Source organism: Microcaecilia unicolor, chromosome 7, assembly GCF_901765095.1.
Source record: "Microcaecilia unicolor chromosome 7, aMicUni1.1, whole genome shotgun sequence".
In the NCBI taxonomy this organism is placed as follows: Eukaryota; Metazoa; Chordata; class Amphibia; order Gymnophiona; family Siphonopidae; genus Microcaecilia; species Microcaecilia unicolor.
In genome coordinates this window covers 120,794,599-120,814,757 of record NC_044037.1, presented here as the reverse complement: position 1 = coordinate 120,814,757, position 20,159 = coordinate 120,794,599, and the positions used below count along the sequence as shown (strand labels likewise).

General features: G+C 46.0%; 1 protein-coding gene across 1 annotated transcript in view; it reads left to right on the top strand.

Moving 5' to 3' along the window:
• LOC115474784 (breakpoint cluster region protein-like) overlaps nt 1-20,159 on the top strand; it is a 262,364-nt gene that overhangs the window by 43,204 nt on the left and 199,001 nt on the right. Inside the window, 1 exon segment of the mRNA XM_030210439.1 lies at nt 16,822-16,926. Within this exon segment, the coding sequence (XP_030066299.1) occupies nt 16,822-16,926 (105 nt within the window).

Below are 20,159 nucleotides of genomic sequence, written 5' to 3'. Positions count from 1 at the left end.
GGTGCCCTGCACATAGGGCACATACTCCAAAAGCTAGCCTGTAGAAGAGCTGTGCTGGGAGTGAGAATGGAAGACCAGGCTTAGTAGCTGAGCCAAGAGGAAAACCAAACCAAGAACACTTTACCCCTTTCCAAACTCCATCCATCTCTCCTGTAATCTCTTCCTGCTGCTGCTATGCTATTTCTTTAGGACAGTACAGCATAATGAGCCCACGTAGTCCAACACAAGGGAATAACTGTTTTTATATTTGTAAAAAAAAATGAGCGCTCTAAGTTCCCCATTCAATTTGAGTCTCAATTAGAGGTACTACATTTCAGAGCTGCCAAAGACAAGCAATTTTAAAGATATTTTTTAAACTATGGCATCAAATACTGGCACAATCCCCTCTTGCTCCTCCATGTCCTTCTAGTAAAATAACACATTAATTCTATTGACTACAGGGCTGGAGGAGAAGGGCAAAATATAGCTATTGACTACCTTTGATCCAGCCCAGCTGACTCAGAATCTTTACTTAAACCATTTTCTAACCCTTTGTGTCTGTAGTTTAACTTCAGTCCTCTGTCTCTACTTGTTCTTGGTTTTCTCTCTGACCTCATATTCCTTCTTTTAAGGATTCTCTTCCAGTCCTCCTCTCATGTTGTCATCATTTTTCTTTCCTCCATGTACATTTGTCTCTCTATGATTTCTCTCTACACCTTCTTTCATCTCATTTTCTAGTCATACTCTCTCCTCCTCTTTTTACCCTTTTCTCACATTCATGTCTCTCCTCTCCACTATGAACCCCTTTTCTTCACTCACCCTTTTTCCCAGTCCCACACAGCTACTCCCATCTCTTTCAGCTCCTCTTCAGTCTGCAGCAGGCCTGGCTAACCTATGGATCAGGTAAGGCTTTGGTACATGGTGCTGGAGATACAGGGCGCAAAAAGCCTGAGCCTATGATGTCACTGGCTCTATAGGTGAAGCTGGCCAGAGCTTACCTGGCAGTATTGCGTGTGCAGGGAAAAAAGAAGAGCTAGCAGGTCCTGCAGGGTTCCCGTGGAAGTGTAGTGCCAGGCCAGCCTACCTATCCTTTCCTTGTGCCAATTATAATAGCACTAAAAAAAATTAATGGCTATAGTTGATAGCATTGATATCCCCATAAGCTCTGTTGAGTTATTTTACCACAAGTTGGGTTATTTAGCACAGGGGATGGGCGAGGATGGAAGAGATTATTTTCAGGGACGGGCTAGATTCCAACAGGGACAGGCGGGATGGGTGAAATTTCTGTCCCTGTGACATACATACATCCTGACAGCAGACTCGCTTGGTGGGCAGTGGAGGAGAGTGTTGCCGGGGCCCCAGCACCGACACCACGCGGCTTTCACCCCAAACTGATGCTGCAACCCTGCAGCGAGGGTCCCGAGTAGTGGAGGTGCCCAAAGCCGTACCCAGTGTCCAGAGCACCGGTCGTAATAGTAAGAGGAGTTTTAAGCCTCACTCGAGCACACTGGTGCTTTGCTTCCAGAAAGAACTGCAGCAGGAGGATACGGAGCCCTCAACACTGGAAGTGAAGGAAGGATTTGCAACTCCCTCCCAATGAATGCTACTAGGAGTTCCTGGGGAGGAGTGTAGGGGAAGAAGAATGGAGAGATCCCGAAGAGCTGCAAAGTGAAGGCACTTACTTCAGACGTGAGAAGCAATAGGATTAGCCAGGTGCTACAACTCTGGTATCGGATATCAGACTCAATGAGTACTGGAAGAAAGAATGTATCCTCTTTCATTTCTAGTGCAGTGATTTGGAAAGCTGGCAGAGGAATTTGAGTGCTTCCTGGGGCAGGGAGGGGACTTGTCCCCCCTCCATAAATATTGCTGGTAGTACAATGAGGAAGGTGGCTCCTGTTCTCTCCACCACCTCACCTTCCCTGGCAGTTTCACCAGGTGACATGCAGTTCTTCTCCTGTACATGTGGCAGCTAACCTGAGAGTGCTGAAAGGACTTAGCATTGCTTGCTGGCTCATGAATGAGCCGTGACTCTGGAATTTTGATGTCACAGTCTTAGGCTCTCAGACACTGGAACGACGTGAGCCCTTGGACCACTGCTGACAAGCGGCAGCAGTAGGCAAGACCCCAACCAGAACTGAGTAACAAGCAAGGCAGGAGAAGCTGTAGACTGGCAAAAGCTGGAACAACACCGAACTGGAACCACAGGACTGGAACTACAGCAGTAGGCAAGCAGGGAATAAGCAGGACAGAGAAGATGGTCCTTCACCTGTGCTTGACCACCGTTCCTCAGGGGTTGAGCCCCCAGGTGCAGGTGGCCAGCAGGACTTACTGGACTGAGCCCTGCAGACAGACTGGACCAACAGGATACTCACACTGGACACAGGACTCTAAACAAGCTTGACTAGAACAGGGTTCTGGATTTCTGGATTTCTGGATTCAGGAGACTCAGACAGGGTATCGGATACAGAAACCAAGCTTGACTGAAACAGGGTTTAGGATTAGGGTACTCAGACATGAGGGAAAGGAAGCCAAGAGCAGACAGTGTTGGAATCAAAACAGCGGTGCCCACAGGCACGCAGACAAGACAAGGCTGAAGTGCAAGTAGCTGACCAACACAGAGAACAGAGCAATGGCTGAAGCCCCAGTAGCTGACAAACACAGACAGGGAACAGAGCAATGGCTGAAGCTTCAGTAGCTGACAAAACACAGACAGAGAACAGAGCAATGGCTGAAGCTCCAGTAGCTGGCAAACACAGACAAAGAACAGAACTCAAGACAAGAACAAACAGAAGTGCCACAGGCACACCAAATAGAAGCAAGGCAGAAATGCAAATTGCATACAAACTAACCTCGACCTTTGGAGATGCAAAGGCACTGAATAGAAGAAACACCAGTTCCTTATCAAGGTCCTGACTGATGATGTCACAACTCAGGACACAGGCAGAAAGCATACTGAAGCACAGAGAGGCTTAACACACACAGGTGCAATATAGTGGAGTAATTAGAGCCATCCTGGAAGGCAGCCAGCACACAGAGAACAGAGCTAAACTCAGGAAGAACAGACAGAAGCCAGCTCAGAAGCTGACCGCCGGAATAAGGTAAGTGAGAGGGGTCATGACCACAATCGTGACATTTAAAAAGCCTGTAGATGCAGGAATTTTTTAGCTGTAACATTTAGGTAACTATCGGTTGCACACTAAGGAATGATATTTTATGTAACCTACTAGGAAAAAAGGCCCGTTTCTGAAACAATGAAACGGGCGCTAGCAAGGTTTTCCTCGGAGTGTGTATGTTTGAGAGAGTGTGTGTGAGAGTGACTGTGAGAGAGAGAGTGAATGTGCGAGTGTGTGTGTGTGACAGAGAGAGAGTGAGGACTGGGTGCGAGTGTGTCTGTGAGAGAGAGAGTGTGTGTGTGAGAATGAAGTATGTGCCATGGGCCCCCCTACCCTCCCTCCCTCTCTCCTAGTTCCAGGGTCCCTCTCCCTCCCTCCGTTCCAGAGTCGTCCCCCTCCCTCCCTCCGAGTTCCAGGGTCGGTTGCCCCCACTCCTTCTCTCCAGGGTCATCCCCTCCCTCCAAGTTCCCAGGGTCTTCCCCTCCCTCTTCCCTCCAAGTTCTAGGGTCGTCCCCTCTCTCTGAGTTCCAGGGTCATCCTCCCCCTCCCTCTGTCCCTCCATCCCTCCGAGTTCCAGGGTTGTCCTCCCCTCCCTCAGAGTTCCAGGGTCATCCCCTCCCTCTGAGTTTCCAGGGTCGTCCTCCCCTTCCCTCCCTCCCTCCTTCCGAGCTCCAGGGTCATCCCCTCCCTCCCTCCGAGCTCCAGGCTTGTCATCCCCTCCTCCGAGTTCCAGGGTCAATCCTCCCCCTTTCCCTCCCTCCCTCCGAGTTCCAGGGTCGTCCTCCACCTCCCTCCCTCTGAGCTCCAGGGTAACCCCTCCCTCTTCTGTCCCTCCCTCCAAGCTCCAGGGTCACCCCCTCCCTCCCTCCAAGCTTCAGAGTCATCCCCTCCCTTCCTCCCTCCCTCCCTCTGAGCTCCAGGGTCATCCCCTCATTCCTCCCTCCGAGTTCCAGGTCATCCCCTCCCTCCCTCCCTCCGAGTTCCAGGGTCGTCATCCCCCTCCCTCCCTCCAAGTCCATGGTCGCCCCTCCCTCCCTCCCTTCGAGTTTCAGGTCGTCCCTCCCTCCCTCTGAGTTCCAGGGGACGAGTTTAAGGTACCCCCTCCCTCCCTCCTATGAGTTTCAGGGTCCCCCCTCCCAGTTTCCCAGGATCCCCCCTCCTCCCAGTTCCAGGGTCACCGTCCCTCCCTTGCTCCCTCCCTCCCTCCTTACCAGTTCCTGCACCCCTCCCTTCCGAATTTTTTAGAAGTTATCTTCACTTACCAAGTCCGGGTTATGGTGTGCGTCAGGAGCGGTAAAAGGCGTGCAGACTTGGCCCTTCTCTCTCTCAGCTTTGGTCCCTCCCTCATTTCCTGTTTCCAGAAGGGCGGACCAGAGCTGAAAGAGAGAAAAGGGCCGAGCCTGCACGCCTTTTACCGCTGCTGCCGGCTGCCGTAAACCCGACTTGGTAAGTGAAGATGACTTTTAAAATTCGGAGGGAGGGGAGGGAGGGAGGAAGGGAGGGAGGAAGGGAGGGACGATGACACCCTCATGCGTGTGACATCGCGTTCCATTGCCTGGGAACTCTGCAGCGTTTCTCTTCCAGAGATTGGTCCACTGCTGCGTGTGACGTACCCGGAAGTACGGGACGTCAATTCAGGAGAATGGATACAGCCTTACAGAGAGCCACAAATGCTTCAAGGCTTCACTGCCTCGGAAGTCAGCTTCAGAACGTTGGAGGTGCTTTTATTATAAAGGATATGGTTTAAAAACAGGGGCTCAGAAAGTGATAGTGTCTAGAGCCATAGTGCTCTTGCCCAGGACTTCACTCCTGAGCATCTGACTGTAAGTAAACCTATCTATCCTAAACTGACACCAAAATGAACATAATCAAAATACTTCTGATAATCTACTCCCTTTCACTGATCCACCTAGCACTATCCATCCCCACTCACTGAACATTACTTCATACCCATCCTACAAAACCACCAAAGACTGATCTAAACATTCCACACTCCAACCAAAACTGACATTCACCACACTAAAGGAAAATTATTTAAATATGGACACCACCAAACAAAATGGGAGGACTGACCACAACAAACACACAAACACCCAAGGAACGACAACTAACAAAAATCCACATAACACCAAAACCTAGCAGCCCCATACCGAAACATCCAGGTGGGCTACATCAATGCCAGGTCAGTAATTAACAAAACTACAATAATATCAGATTGGATCACCTCAGAAAACCTTGATCTTATCTTTTATCAGATGAAAACATGGATCCACAACCCAACATGATCCCATAATCCTTGAACTATGCCCTCCAGGCTACAAAATCACCATCGGACCAGATCGTAAAAGAGAGGCGAAGGCATAGCACTTAATCTACCGAGAACAATTCACCACCGAAACCACTGCCGACTCCATAACACCCCAACTAGAAATTGCCTCATTTAGAATCCATAACAACTCCCTGACCGATCACCTGAATAGCGTACTGTTCTACAGACCACCAGGCAACTGGAAGGAAAGCCAGCCCATCTTCATGGATTTCATATCAAACATACTATTACTAGGCAACATTAACCTTCACCTAGAAGACCCCAACTCCACTAATGCACGCGAATGCACAGACTTCCTACAGTCCTGGGATCTCAAATGGCCCCACATGCAAACCACCCATATCAAGGGACACACATTGAACCTCCTAGCACATAAACTGTCCACAGATAATAACCTATTAATAACAGACATCAAATGGACAGCAAAACCTTGGACCGACCACTACAAACTGAACCTAACTTTAAACTGGCGGAAGAAGGGTTCAAATCGCACACCAGAACATACAACTTATACTACAAGAGGGCAAATCGACCCACAAGCATTCTGGAAACAGATATACGACAACGACTGGACAACACATACTGATTCCATACTTTATCTCAACCGCTGGGATGACAGATGCAACAACGTACTAAATTAAATAGCACCCTTAAAAACAAGAATATCAAAAAGACAGAACACTATACCATGGTTCAATGACGAACTAAAAAAACTCAAAACACAAAAATAAAAAATGAACAAACACTCAACGCATGGAAACAAATACATAGAAAATACAAATATGCAATAAAACAAACCAAAAGGTCCTATTACAAAACCAAACTAGGACTGGATTACAAAGATATGAAGAAACTATTCCAACTTGTAAATAAGTTACTACAACAACAACAACAACCATTTCTAAAGCGCTACTAGGGTTACGCAACGCTGTACAATTCAAACATAGAAGGACAGTCCCTGCTCAAAGAGCTTACAATCTAAAAGACAAGAGAACAAACTAAAGACAAGTGAACAATCTAGAGGACGAGTGAACAGTTAATCTGATAGGGTGGATAGATTGGGGTATTTTATATTTCTCGAGCGGTTAGGCGCCGAAGGCAGCATTGAAGAGGTGAGTTTTAAGCAGAGATTTGAAGATGGGTAGGGAGGGGGCATGGCGTATGGGTAAAGGAAGATTATTCCAGGCATAGGGTGAGGCAAGGCAGAATGAGCGGAGCCTGGAGTTGGCAGTAGTGGAGAAGGGTACTGAGAGAAGGGCTTTGTCCTGTGAGCGGAGGTTGCGGGCGGGAACATAGGGGGAGATGAGGGTGGAGAGGTAGTGAGGAGCCACAGACTGAGTGCATTTGTAGGTAAGGAGGAGGAGCTTGAATTGTATGCGATATCTGATCGGAAGCCAATGAAGTGATTTAAGGAGAGGGGTGATATGAGTATATCGGTTTTGGCGGAATATAAGACGTGCAGCAGCATTCTGAATGGATTGAAGGGGGGATAGATGGCCGAGTGGGAGGCCGGTGAGGAGTAAGTTGCAGTAATCGAGGCGAGAGGTAATGAGAGCATGGACGAGAGTTCTGGTGGTATGCTCAGAGAGGAAAGGGCGAATTTTGCTGATATTGAGGAGGAAGAAGCGACAGGTCTTGGCAGTCTGTTGGATATGCGCAGAGAAGGAGAGGGAGGAGTCGAAGGTGACTCCGAGGTTGCGGGCAGATGGGACGGGGAGGATGAGGGTGTTATCAACAGAGATAGAGAGTGGAGGAAGAGGAGAAGTGGGTTTAGGAGGAAAGACAAGGAGCTCGGTCTTGGACATGTTCAGCTTCAGGTGGCGGTTGGACATCCATGCCGCAATGTCGGATAAACAGGCCGATACCTTGGCCTGAGTCTCCGCAGTGATGTCAGGTGTGGAGAGGTATAGCTGGGTGTCATCAGCATAAAGATGATACTGAAAACCATGAGACGAGATCAGCGAGCCCAGGGAAGAACTGTAGATTGAGAAGAGAAGGGGTCCAAGGACAGATCCCTGGGGAACTCCAACAGATAGTGGGATGGGAGTGGAGGAAGATCCATGGGAGTGTACCCTGAAGGTGCGGTGGGAGAGATAAGAGGAGAACCAGGAGAGGACAGGGCCTTGGAACCCAAAAGAGGACAGCGTGGCAAGAAGTAAATCATGGTTGACAGTGTCAAACGCGGCGGAAAGATCGAGGAGGATGAGGATAGAGTAGTGACCTCTGGATTTGGCCAGGAGCAGGTCATTGCAAACTTTAGAGAGTGCCGTTTCAGTCGAGTGCAGAGGGCGAAAACCGGATTGAAGTGGATCGAGGATGGCATGAGCTGTAGAAAGTTTATCTGATGAAGTTCCCCTTGAGCAAACAGAGGCCCTGGGTGAGGAGGTCCTCTAGATGGACCTCTCAGCCCAGGTGCGCTCAAGTATTTTGGAAAGGAAGGGTAAAAGAGAAATGGGGCGGTAGTTGGAGGGGCAGGTAGGGTCAAGTGAAGGTTTTTTGAGGAGAGGTGTGACAACGGCGTGCTTGAAGGTGTCAGGGACAGTTGCAGTGGAGAGAGAGAGGTTGAGGATGCGACAGATGGCGGGGGTGACAGTATGGGAGATGGTGTTGAGTAGGTTGGTGGGGATGGGATCAGAGGAACAGGTGGTGCATTTCGAGGAGGAAAGAAGGCGGGAAGTTTCATCCTCGGTGATCTCAGGGAAGGAGGAGAAACAGACCTGGGTAGGTTGGATGAGGGAGAGGGTTAAAGGGTGAAGAGGAGGTGGTGGCTTGGTCGTGAACTCAAGGTTGATCTTTTGCACTTTGTCACGGAAATAGTCGGCCAGTGATTGAGGAGAGAGAGAAGGGGGAGTAGGAGCGGGGGGCACTTTTAGGAGGGAGTTAAGGGTGGTGAAGAGACGACGAGGGTTGGAGCTGAGAGAATTGGTCAATTGGATGTAATAGTCCTGTTTTGCACGCAATAGGGAGGAGTGGAGGGAGGATAGCATGAATTTGTAGTGGAGGAAGTCTGAAAGGGTACGAGATTTCCTCCAGAGGCGCTCAGCGGATCGGGTGCAGGAGCGAAGGTAACGGATGCAAGGAGTCAGCCAGGGCTGGGGATTGGGACGGGAGATTGATGGTGCGAGGGTAATCAAAGCAGAGGAGAGAGCGGTATTGTAAGCGGAGACCGCTTTGTCGACAGTTGCGGAGGACGTGATGGAGGGGAGGAGATTAGAGATAGTAGATGATAAGGTGGAGGGGTCAATAGCCTGGAGGTTCCTGGAGGTGGTGGTTAAAGTTGGACGGGGTGAAGGGGGGGGGGGTGAAGAAGTGTGAATGTGATCAGGTGATGGTCGGAGAGAGGAAGAGCTGAGACGTGGAAATTGGAGGGTGAGCCGGAGGAGGAGAGGACGAGGTCAAGACAATGGCCGTCACGGTGAGTAGGGGTGGTGGAGCAAAGCTGGAGGTTGAAGGAGGATGTTACTAGAGGAGGAGTAAGTTACTAGACACCACCCCTATCACCACAACCAATACAGACATTCCACCCGCAGACAAACTTGCTAACTACTTTAACGAAAAAATAATAAAACTATGCAGCACACTTCCTCATCATAACACCGACATCAAAAACTTCTTGAACGACCTTGACCCAACCTCCAGTGGATACCCAGCTGACCATATCTGAACAACATTTAATCTCCTCAACACCGAATCAGTTGCACAAGCGACTCGCAGGTTCGCCAAGACCCACTGCAAACTGGATACATGTCCCAGTCATCTACTCAAATCCGCCCCTGACCGCTTCATAGCAGACCTCACATCTCACCTAAACTTCATGTTACAACAAGGTCTCTTCCCTGAGGAATATGACAACATCCTACACACCCCAATACCGAAAAACACCAAGAAAAGCACAAACGATCTCACCAACTACCGCCCAGTTGCGTCTATCCCACTAGTAGTAAAAATGATGGAGAGTTTGGTGACTAAACAGCTTACGGAATACCTAGACAAGTTCTCAATACTACATAATTCACAATCAGGATTCCGATCCCACCATAGTACTGAAACTGACCTAGTCACCCTCCTGGTCAAATTCAAGCAGGAGATAGCCATAGGTAAAAGCATACTCCTCCTCCAGTTCGACATGTCAAGCGCGTTTGGCATGGTAAACCACAACATACTAATAAGACTACTTGGCCACTTCGGGATTGAAGGAAATGTACTGAACTGGATAAAAGGTTTTCTAACCACCGGAACTTATCATAGTTTGTAACCTTTAGATTGTAAGCTCTTTTGAGCAGGGACGGTCCTTCCCCATGTTAAACTTGTACAGCACTGCGTAACCCTGGCAGAGCTATAGAAATGCTAAGTAGTAGTAGTAGTAGTAGTAGTAAAATCAAATTCAAACATATCACCACCGTGGAAAGCTGTCTGCAGAGTACCTCAGGGATCACCATTATCACCAATACTCTTCAACATGATGATGATTCCACTGGCACAGTCCTTATCCAATCGAGGCTTTAACCCATTCATCTACGCAGATGATGTTACAATCTACATCCCCTTCAGACATGACCTGACAGAAATAACCAATAAAATCAACGATGGCCTGAACATCATGGACTCCTGGGCAAACTCATTCCAACTGAAATTGAACACGGAAAAAACACATTGCCTCATCTCTCCTCCCAACATAACAAGTACAAACCCACAACCATAAACACCCCAGGTCACACCCTCCCTACCTCAGACAGCCTGAAAATACTCGGCATCACACTCAACTGCAACCTTACTCTTGAGAGCCAAGTAAATTCTGTAACAAAGAAAATGTTCTATTCAATGTGGAAGCTCAAATGATTAAAACCTTTCTTCCCAAGAGCAACCTTTCGAAACCTAATACAATCAATGGTCCTAAATCATGCATACTATTACAACGGAATCTACGCAGGTTGCAAAGAACAACTCATTAAAAAACTCCAGACCACCCAAAATACAGCAGCCAGGCTGACATTCAGCAAAACACGCTTCGAAAGTGCCAAACCCCTTTGAGAAAAGTTGCATTGGCTCCCAATCAAAGAACGGATTATCTTCAAAATCTGCACCTTAATCCACAAAATCATATACGGCATAGTCCCGGATACATGACAGACCTTATAGATCTACCAATAAGAAACAGAGTCAGATCGTCACGATTATGCCTAAACCTACACTACCCGAACTGCAAAGGACTGAAATACAAATCAACTTACGCATCTGGCTTTTCCTACATAAGCGCACAACTATTGAATGGCCTCCCAAAAGCTGTGAAAACAATCCTTGACCACCTGAACTTCAGGCAATCACTAAAAACCAATCTCTTCAAAAAGGCCTACTCCAATGACCCCACGTAAATCTCTTCACCCGGAATGACTATGATCGTACTTGACAACACACAAACCTCATCCCTTCTGACCCCCCACATATACCTCAATCGATCACTATTCAACCTTGTATTTGTTATCAACCAACTGGGCAAACGCCTTTGATGGTACTATGTAAGCCACATTGAGCTTGCAAATAGGTGGGAAAATGTGGGGTGCAAATGCAACAAATAAATAATTATCAGAATTAGTTAACCATGTTTCTGAAATAAAAACCCATCCCACATCCAACTCTGTAATAACATCCCTAATAAAATGTGTCTTATTTTTAACTGAATGAGCATTGAAATAAATGCCTGGGACAGGAGTTAACAAATCTGAAGGTAACTCAAAGACTGCATGAAGATTAGGCCTCAGACTAAAAAAAGATCTGCCACAGACCTGGCAAGTATCCCTGATTTGCCTGTTCCCCACAATGACAGGAATACTAAAACTCTCATTACAGCCCCTCAACAGGTGAGATCCACCTGAAGCCAAGGACAATGTAATATTCTTCTCCTCATTTCCACTAAAAATAAGAAAACTAAAAGCAAAAATATAAAAAGAGGATAAAACATCTTGAAGGTCTGTGGTATAGCAACACTAAATTAAAAAAAAAGTTTGAGAAAAGAGTAATTTAAAATCCTAATTTTTAAATTTCTAGGTGCCAAAGACAACAAAGTGGCACACAAAGGAAGGATTCACTGATATGCTCCCTCAACAGGAGATGTTGATGATGTCGGAAATGGTATTTCAAGTGGACTAGTCGGAGAAACTTACTGACTTCACGGTAAACCTGGAGGACGTAATGGGGCAGTTCAGCAAGAAGAGTAGCAAATCTCTTGGACCGGATGGTATTCATCCTAGAGTACTGATAGAACTGAAAAATGAGCTTGCGGAGCTACTGTTAGTGATATGTAATTTATCCTTAAAATCGAGCGTGGTACTGGAAGATTGGAGGGTGGCTAATGTAACGCCGATTTTTTAAAAAGGTTCCAGGGGAGATCCAGGAAATTATAGACTGGTGAGTCTGACGTTGGTGCCAGGGAAAATGGTAGAGACTATTATCAAAAACAAAATTACAGAGCACATCCGAGGACATGGATTACTGAGACCAAGTCAGCATGGCTTTTGTGTGGGGAAATCTTGCCTGACCAATTTACTTCAATTCTTTGAAGGAGTAAACAAACATGTGGACAAAGGGGAGCCTTTTGACATTGTGTATCTGGATTTTCAAAAGGTGTTTGACAAGGTACCTCATGAAAGGCTACAGAGGAAATTAGAGGGTCATGGGATAGGAGGAAATGTCCTATTGTGGATTAAAAACTGGTTGAAGGATAGGAAACAGAGAGTGGGGTTAAATGGGCAGTATTCGCAATGGAGAAGGGTAGTTAGTGGTGTTCCTCAGGGGTCTGTGCTAGGACCGCTGCTTTTTAACATATTTATAAATGATTTAGAGATGGGAGTAACTAGCGAGGTAATTAAATTTGCTGATGACACAAAGTTATTCAAAGTCGTTAACTCACGACAGGATTGTGAAAAATTACAGAAGGACCTTACGAGACTGGGAGACTGAGCAGCTACATGGCAGATGATGTTTAATGTGAGCAAGTGCAAGGTGATACATGTGGGAAAAAAGAACCCGAATTATAGCTACGTCATGCAATGTTCCACGTTAGGAGTTACGGACCAAGAAAGGGATCTGGGTGTCATCATCGATAATACACTGAAACCTTCTGCTCAGTGTGCTGCTGCGGCTTGGAAAGCGAATAGAATGTTGGGTATCATTAGGAAAGGTATGGAAAACAGGTGTGAGGATGTTATAATTCCGTTGTATCGCTCCATGGTGTGACCGCACCTTGAGTACTGTGTTCAATTCTGGTCGCTGCATCTCAAGAAAGATATAGTAGAATTGGAAAAGGTGCAGCGAAGGGCGACGAAAATGATAGGGGGGATGGGACAACTTCCCTATGAAGAAAGACTAAGGATGCTAGGGCTTTTCAGTTTGGAGGAGAGACATGATAGAGGTATATAAAATATTGAGTGGAGTGGAACAGGTGGATGTGAAGCATTTGCTCACGCTTTCCAAAAATACTAGGACTAGGGGGCATGCGATGAAACTACAGTGTAATAAATTTAAAACAAATTGGAGAAAATTTTTCTTCACCCAACACATAATTAAACTCTGGAATTCGTTGCCGGAGAACGTGGTGAAGGCGGTTAGCTAAAAAAATCGGCACGGAAAAAAATACACCAAGGCGTATTCTATAAACCGCACTGAAATTTAGATGTGGTTTATAGAATATTCCTAAATCTAGGTGTAGTTTATAGAATACACTCAACACCCATTTTTTGCGACTATATTTAGTTGCAGCCATTTACACCAACAAAAACCTGGTGTAAATGCCGATGCTTAAATTATGCGTGGAATGGGCATATTCTATAATGCTGCATGTAAATTGTAGGAACGCCCATGGCCACATCCCTTTTTTAGATCCACTTCTTAGAATTACACGCATCACAGTAGAGAATACACTTAGGCATTTGTGCATGTAAATTCTAATTAATGCCAATAATTAAGTTCAATTATCAGGAACAGGAAAGGGGAAATGGGAGTTGATATACCACCTTTCTGAGGTTTTTGCAACTACTTTCAAATTGGTGTACATATATTCAGGTACTTATTTTGTACCAGGGGCAATGGAGGGTTAAGTGACTTGCCCAGAGACACAAGGAGCTGCAGTGGGAATTGAACTCAGTTCCCCAGGATCAACGTCCACTGCACTAACCACTAGGCTACTCCTCCACTGATACAGGTCATAATATTTGTAATGAATACTTTACTGAGAACCTAAAGTACTGTATAAAGTTACTGTATGTGATTTTGAAGACAGTTGACTATAAAAATAAAGTTGAAAAAAAAGGAAACCAGAAACTAGAGACTGGTAACCACATAATTAGGAAAATCAAATGGCTCGACAACAAAAGAAGAAAAAAAGAATTTTGTGGTGAAAATACAAAGTAAAGTAATTTAAGCGGACATGAGAGGCTCCTGCTCGCTAAAATTGCACTTGGTGCGCTGACTGCTGATATTCAGTGGCAGTTAACCAGGCAGTTCAACTAAATATCGGCACTAATAGCTATCTTGAGCCAGGCAGATAAACAGCATTATGGGGCTAGAGTTGGGGAGGAGCCGACAGATAAGCAGGTGTCGGCAATATTTTATGCTGTTGTCTGTATAGCTAAGTGGGTAGATAGGATTGACTGCTCACTTAGCTATGCTGGTGCAGGCACTGAATATTGGCCAGTACCACATAACTTCTGGGCAGCAGTAGAACATGTGGTTGAGTACCCTTCTCTCCCCTCCCCACATGGTTTGACCACATCCCCAACATCACCCGCTCCATCTATAGACCCCATCCTCAACATGACCCAACTCTCCCCTGTTATGAGTGGACCTCCCTCCCAATCCTCATGCTTGGAAAAGCCCCCCCCCCTGGCCCCTTCTCACATCTCAGCATTGTGCAAGAGCACATGGAAAACCAATTCGCTCCACAATGACAAATAATAATACAGCACATTTATCCCCTTGAGAAAGCTATGGGCAAAACAGAACCCCATCAGGAGAGAAAGATAAGATTGCTTCTTGTCATTGAGTACAGAGCAAATTACAATGCTAATGGAGGTTTTCATGCAGAAGAACTGTATAAAGCAATAACAAAATTTGGGATTTGGAGGTTTTATTCCAACCTATGATGAGTTAGTGTCTTACTGGATACTATATTAGGAAAATTCTATGAGTACCGGAGACATTTTTGAGGATTTCCTCCAATCTTTATTATTGAAATATATTTAGCACTCAATCAGACTTATTTTCAAAAGAAAAGGGCGCCCATCTTTCGACACAAATCAGGAGATGGGCGTCCTTCTCTCAGGGTCGCCCAAATCGGCATAATCGAAAGTCAATTTTGGGCATCCCTAACTGCTTTCCGTCACAGGGACAACCAAAGTTCCTGGGGGCGTGTCGGAAGTGTAGCGAAAGTGGGACTGGGGCGTGCCTAACAGATAGGCATCCTCGAGCGATAATGGAAAAAAGAAAGGCGTCCCTGATGAGCACTTGGCCGACTTACTTGGTCCATTTTTTGTTATGACCAAGCCTCAAAAAGGTGCCCGAATTGACCAGATGACCACCGGAGGGAATCGGGGATGACCTCCCCTGACTCCCCCAGTGGTGACTAACCCCCTCCCACCCTGAAAAAAACAACTTAAAATTTTTTTTTTGCCAGCCTCAAATATCATACTCAGGTCCATCGCAGCAGTATGCAGGTCCCTCAGGGGGAGGTGTGTGTGTGTGTCGGTGGAGGCATAGCAAAGGCGTGGACATCCTTCGTTCAAACATTTTGGACGTCCTGAACTGCCCCCCCCCCAACAGGGATAGCCAAATTTCAAGGGAAAGAAATGGAGTGGCCTAGTGGTTAGAGCAGTGGCCTTGCAATCCAGGGGTGGCCAGTTCAAATCCCACTGCTGCTACTTGTGACTCAAAGTCTAAATAAATAAAAGGGGTGCTGGAGGCATAGCAAAGGCATGAATGTCCTTCTCACAGAAACATCCACATTTTGGACATCCTCAACTGGCCGTCACAGGGACAGAGGCATCCCTGACAAGCACTTGGACATTTTCACCTGGACTTGTATTTTTTAAAGTATGTAGATGGCAATTTATTTAAGGTTGTAGACGGCTATTATAAATGCAGCTTGTCTGCGTGTATGAAGCCATCTTTGGCATGCGCAGAGCAGCCATGCATTATGCTTGGCTGCTCTGCACTGGCTTCCCCTTCTTAGGAAGGAAACCGTGTGCAAATGAGCTAACAGCGAGCAACTCATTTGCATGCGATTTCCTTCATGCACACCCGTTCCTTTCCAAATCGCTAAGGGAAGGGCTTTTTCCATTCAGTTAGTGCATCAGTTGGCCCACTGTGGTGCCCCCTAGGGTGCCCGGTTGGTGTCCTGGCATGTCAGGGGGACCAGTGCACTACGAATGCTGGCTCCTCCCATGACCAAATGAGTTGGATTTGGTCATTTTTGAGATGGACGTCCTTGGTTTCCATTATCGCCGAAAACCAGGGACGACCATCTGTGAGGTCGACCATCTCAACATTTATGTCGACCATCTCTAAGATCGACCTAAATGTTGAGATTTGGGCATCCCCAAACGTATTATTGAAATGAAAGATGGCTGCCCATCTTGTTTCAATAATATGGGTTTCCCTGCCCCTTCGCAGGGACGTCCTGCGAGAAAGCCCTCAGGAAAACTTGGGCGCCCTGTTCGATTATGCCCCTCAATGTGATTCTCCACAGTAATAGATTTTGGAATTGATTTCATTTTTTGTGGAGTGTTCGTTCTTAACTAATATAAAATTTCTATTGTAAGCCACATTGAACCAAAATAAGTTTGGAAAGTGCGGGATACAAATGTTAAAATAAATAATCAATTGCCTAGTGAGCACCTCTTTTTTAGCCTATTTTAGAAAGGCACATAGGTACTTCTGTGTTTTTATATAAAATTCCAGCACAAAAGCAGCCAAAATTGTATCTAATGTATCACCATGCTCTGGAACTGGTGAATAATGTATGCAGCTGAAGTACATACATAGATGTATATTTGATAACTTATATGTGTAAGTTGTGACTCCTGTGCTCCATCCAAAGATCTCCACCGAACATGACTACACTGGAAAACATAGAACTACTTGTCTACTTGTCGTAGTGCATGCTTGTGCATCTGAGCCAATTTTACAAGAGGCATTTTATGCATGTATACCGATGTACACATGAAATTACCACCCTGAGTGTGTGTAAATGATGCTAAGGGATGTGATGAGAGCCCTAGGGGTTATAATAGCTGTAAAGGCATTTTAACATTCATGATGTAGTTAATGATTCAGTGCAGTTATGCATAGAATTGGTGAGTAGGATTATACAGACATCACTATTGTTCTTACCTAATACCTTTACAGGAGGAGACTTCACCTGAATCACTCTTGGAGAAACGAAAGATGGTCTTGGAAAGGATAATGTACTATGAAAGGCAGTATCTGAAAGGACTGGAAGCCCTCACTTTGGTAGGTAGAACCTGAAGAAAACATTATACCTTAAAAATTGTATCTTCAAGTTTGTGGAAAATTTTCTAAGTTCATATAACACTAAGGGCCCTGTTTACTAAGCCGCGCTGTAGGTGCGCTAATTCTTATATATTCCTATGGATGTCTTTAGCATTAGCGTGCACTAATTTTTAGTGTGCGCTAAAATGCTAGCGCATCTTAGTAAACAGGGCCCTAAATATTCAGAATATACAGTAGCTAATCATTCCTTATTACACACGAAAATAAGAAAACCATGCTGTGTCAAACCAAGGTCCATTGAGCCAGCAGCAGACTGGGTCACAAGCACCCACCAGATCCCAAAAAGTAACATATTTCTCATAGTTCATAATGAACAATGGCACTCAGAAGACTATCTGACTAATAATTTTTATAGACTTGTCCTTCAAGAACTTGTCCAAACCTCTTTTGATTCCCATTAGGTTGGTCACCTTGACTACATCTTTGGACAACCGATTCCACAGCTTTTAATTATGCACTGCATGAAAAACAAATTCTCCAAGCTGAAAATCTCTAACCTTCCTTCATAATGGAGGCATTCTATCCCCTTTATCACTTTTATTGCCCTTCTCTGAAACTTTTCCAGTTCTACTATATCTTTTTTGAGATGGGGCTACCAGAACTGCACAGAATACTTACTCCCAAAGTCTATAAATGCTGCCCAAATTTAGGTGCGCAGTTACAGAATAGGGTCAGTGGCACCTATAACTTAATTAATAAGTTAGCACTAAGGGGTTCTTTTACCAAGCTGCTGGAAAAAGGTCCCTGCTATAGTGGCAGGGGCCATTTTTCCCATATGCCAGGGCCCTTTTTACCGCAGTGGGTATAAAGATCTCTTACCACATGGCCATGCAACAGGGAGCCCTTACCGCCACCCAGTAAGGTGGCGATAAGGCTCCCACGGTAACCCGGCGGTAACCGGGCAATGTGTGGCGATGCCATTTCTGGGGGGTTTTCTTTTTCTTCCAGAAATGGTGCACACTCAGGCAGTGGCGTAGCCACAGGTGGGCCTGGGTGTGCCAGAACCCACCCACTTTGGACTCAGGCCCATCCAAAACTGTGACACTCTTGCTGTGGCTGGTTGGGATCCCCAAACCTTGCCAGCTGAAGATTTTCTCTTCTTGGACAGCCAGCAGTACTTTCCTTGAGCTGACGCTGAGACCAGCCCTTCTGCACGTCCTCAGTTTTCACACATGTAAAAGCACTGAGCATGCACGGCCTGTCGGCAGCAGCATCAGTTTGAGGCAAGTGCTGCCAGCTGCCGTTTGGAAGAGTGCTGGCTGTTAATATTTGGGGTTTGTGGGCAAGGAGGGGTGGAGAGAGGAGCAAACCAGAGGGGGGCCGGGGGGGGGGTGAATTCCATGCCCATGCCCACCTTAGGTTCAGGCCCACCCAAAACTGCCCATCTGGCTACGTCCCTGCACTCAGGGCAGGACTACTGCTGGCAACTGCGTTGGGCCAGCGGTAGTCCTGAAAGAGCGAGTAGTAAGCCCACGTTGGGCTTACCACCGCTTTGTAAATGGGCCCCTAAACTGGCAAAAATACTAACAATTGACATTAACAAACACTAGTTGGCACTAATTTGCCTTTGCACGCGTTAACAGACTTACACCCCTATTCTATACACAGCGCACCTAACTTTTCTCACATGCAAATATAAAAGGGGCATTAACACGGGAGGCGCATGGGCATGTCAAGAGAGTTCTAACTATTCTTGAATACACCTTATAGAATAGTTGCATTTATGCACCCAACTGCCGCATTTAAGTATCACCATTTAAGCCAGCCATACACATGGCATAAATGATCATGCCTAAAGTTTGGCGCAGAACTGCAGACATATGCTAGTAATCTATAACAGATTTAGCATGCAACTCTGCCGTTATACAATACTAGCTTAGCGTCCAGTTTTTTGGCTCCTAGTGTTTAGCAACCTGTATTGAATTTACCCCTTAACGTGCAGTCATAACAAAGACCCATACAGTGGCATAATTATATTTCAGATAATTCCTAACCATTATCCTCTCTTCTTCATCTTTGAAATTTTGACAATATGGCTTGAGGTTAGTGTTGATTAATAGGGCTGAAGAACAGTTTGGAGGCTGGTCCACAAACCAGTTAGTTAAGGTCTGCGACTATAACAAATCAGATCTCCCAAAATATCTCTCATAGGGGCCCTTTTACAAAGCAGTGGTACATATAGCACTGTGTTGCTGTGCACCAAATCAGGCCTACCAACTGACTTGCTCAAGAGTCCGGTGGTAGTTCTGGCTTCTGGTGTGTGGCAACTAAGGTGCTAGAAAATACTTTCATATTTTCTAGTGTCGGAGGCATGCCCAGCGGTAATCGGGCAGAGCCGTGTACTGGCCGGTAACCGTTGAGCTATCTGTGGAGCCCCTACCGCCTCCTAAATAGGAGGTGGTAAGAGATACACCAGGAAATGGCCGTGTGGCAAGTTTTTCACTTACCCCTACCTGGAATTTTCTTTTTCCGGGCAGAGGTAAAAGGGGGCCTCAGTACTCAGTAAACCCATGTTCCAGTACCACCACAGGGCCTGACGTTGGGAAACCTTTAATAGTGTTTGTATATTAAGGGCCCCTTTTACCAAGCAGCAGTAAAAGGGTCCTTGTAGTGGTGGCAGTGCACAGGTTTGCTGTGCACCGAGGCCCCCTTTTACTGCTCCTTCATAAAAGGGGCCCTTAATACACAAGCATTATTAAAGGGTACCCTAATGTCAGGCTTAAAAATTAGCAGTTAGCACAGTAAAGTCAAAAGTAAAAATGTAGCTGGGAGACTGTTCTTAATTATAAGAAAAATCCCCATTTATTGGGCTGTCCAGTACTGCAAAAAAATATATATAAAAGAAGGTAGAGGAAAATAAGGCAAATAGTTCATAGGAACAGAATCAAACAACTGCAAAAGGGAAGTTTTAAAGGATGTACAGCTTTTGTGTCCTCTAAGCATTGCTCTGTCTTTCAAACTCATGCATCTTTCATTCCTCTTTGCAGACTGGACATTTGTTGAACCCCTTACTCCTCAATAATGTACCTTTAGTCTTCATGGGGGGGGGGGGGGGGGGGGGGGGGAGTTATCAAGGTGTGGTAAAAGGGGAGCTTTTACTGCACCTTGATTTACTATGGTAGTCAGCAACGTTTGGTAACTTAAGAGTGTGAGCGACAGAATTACGGTAAAAT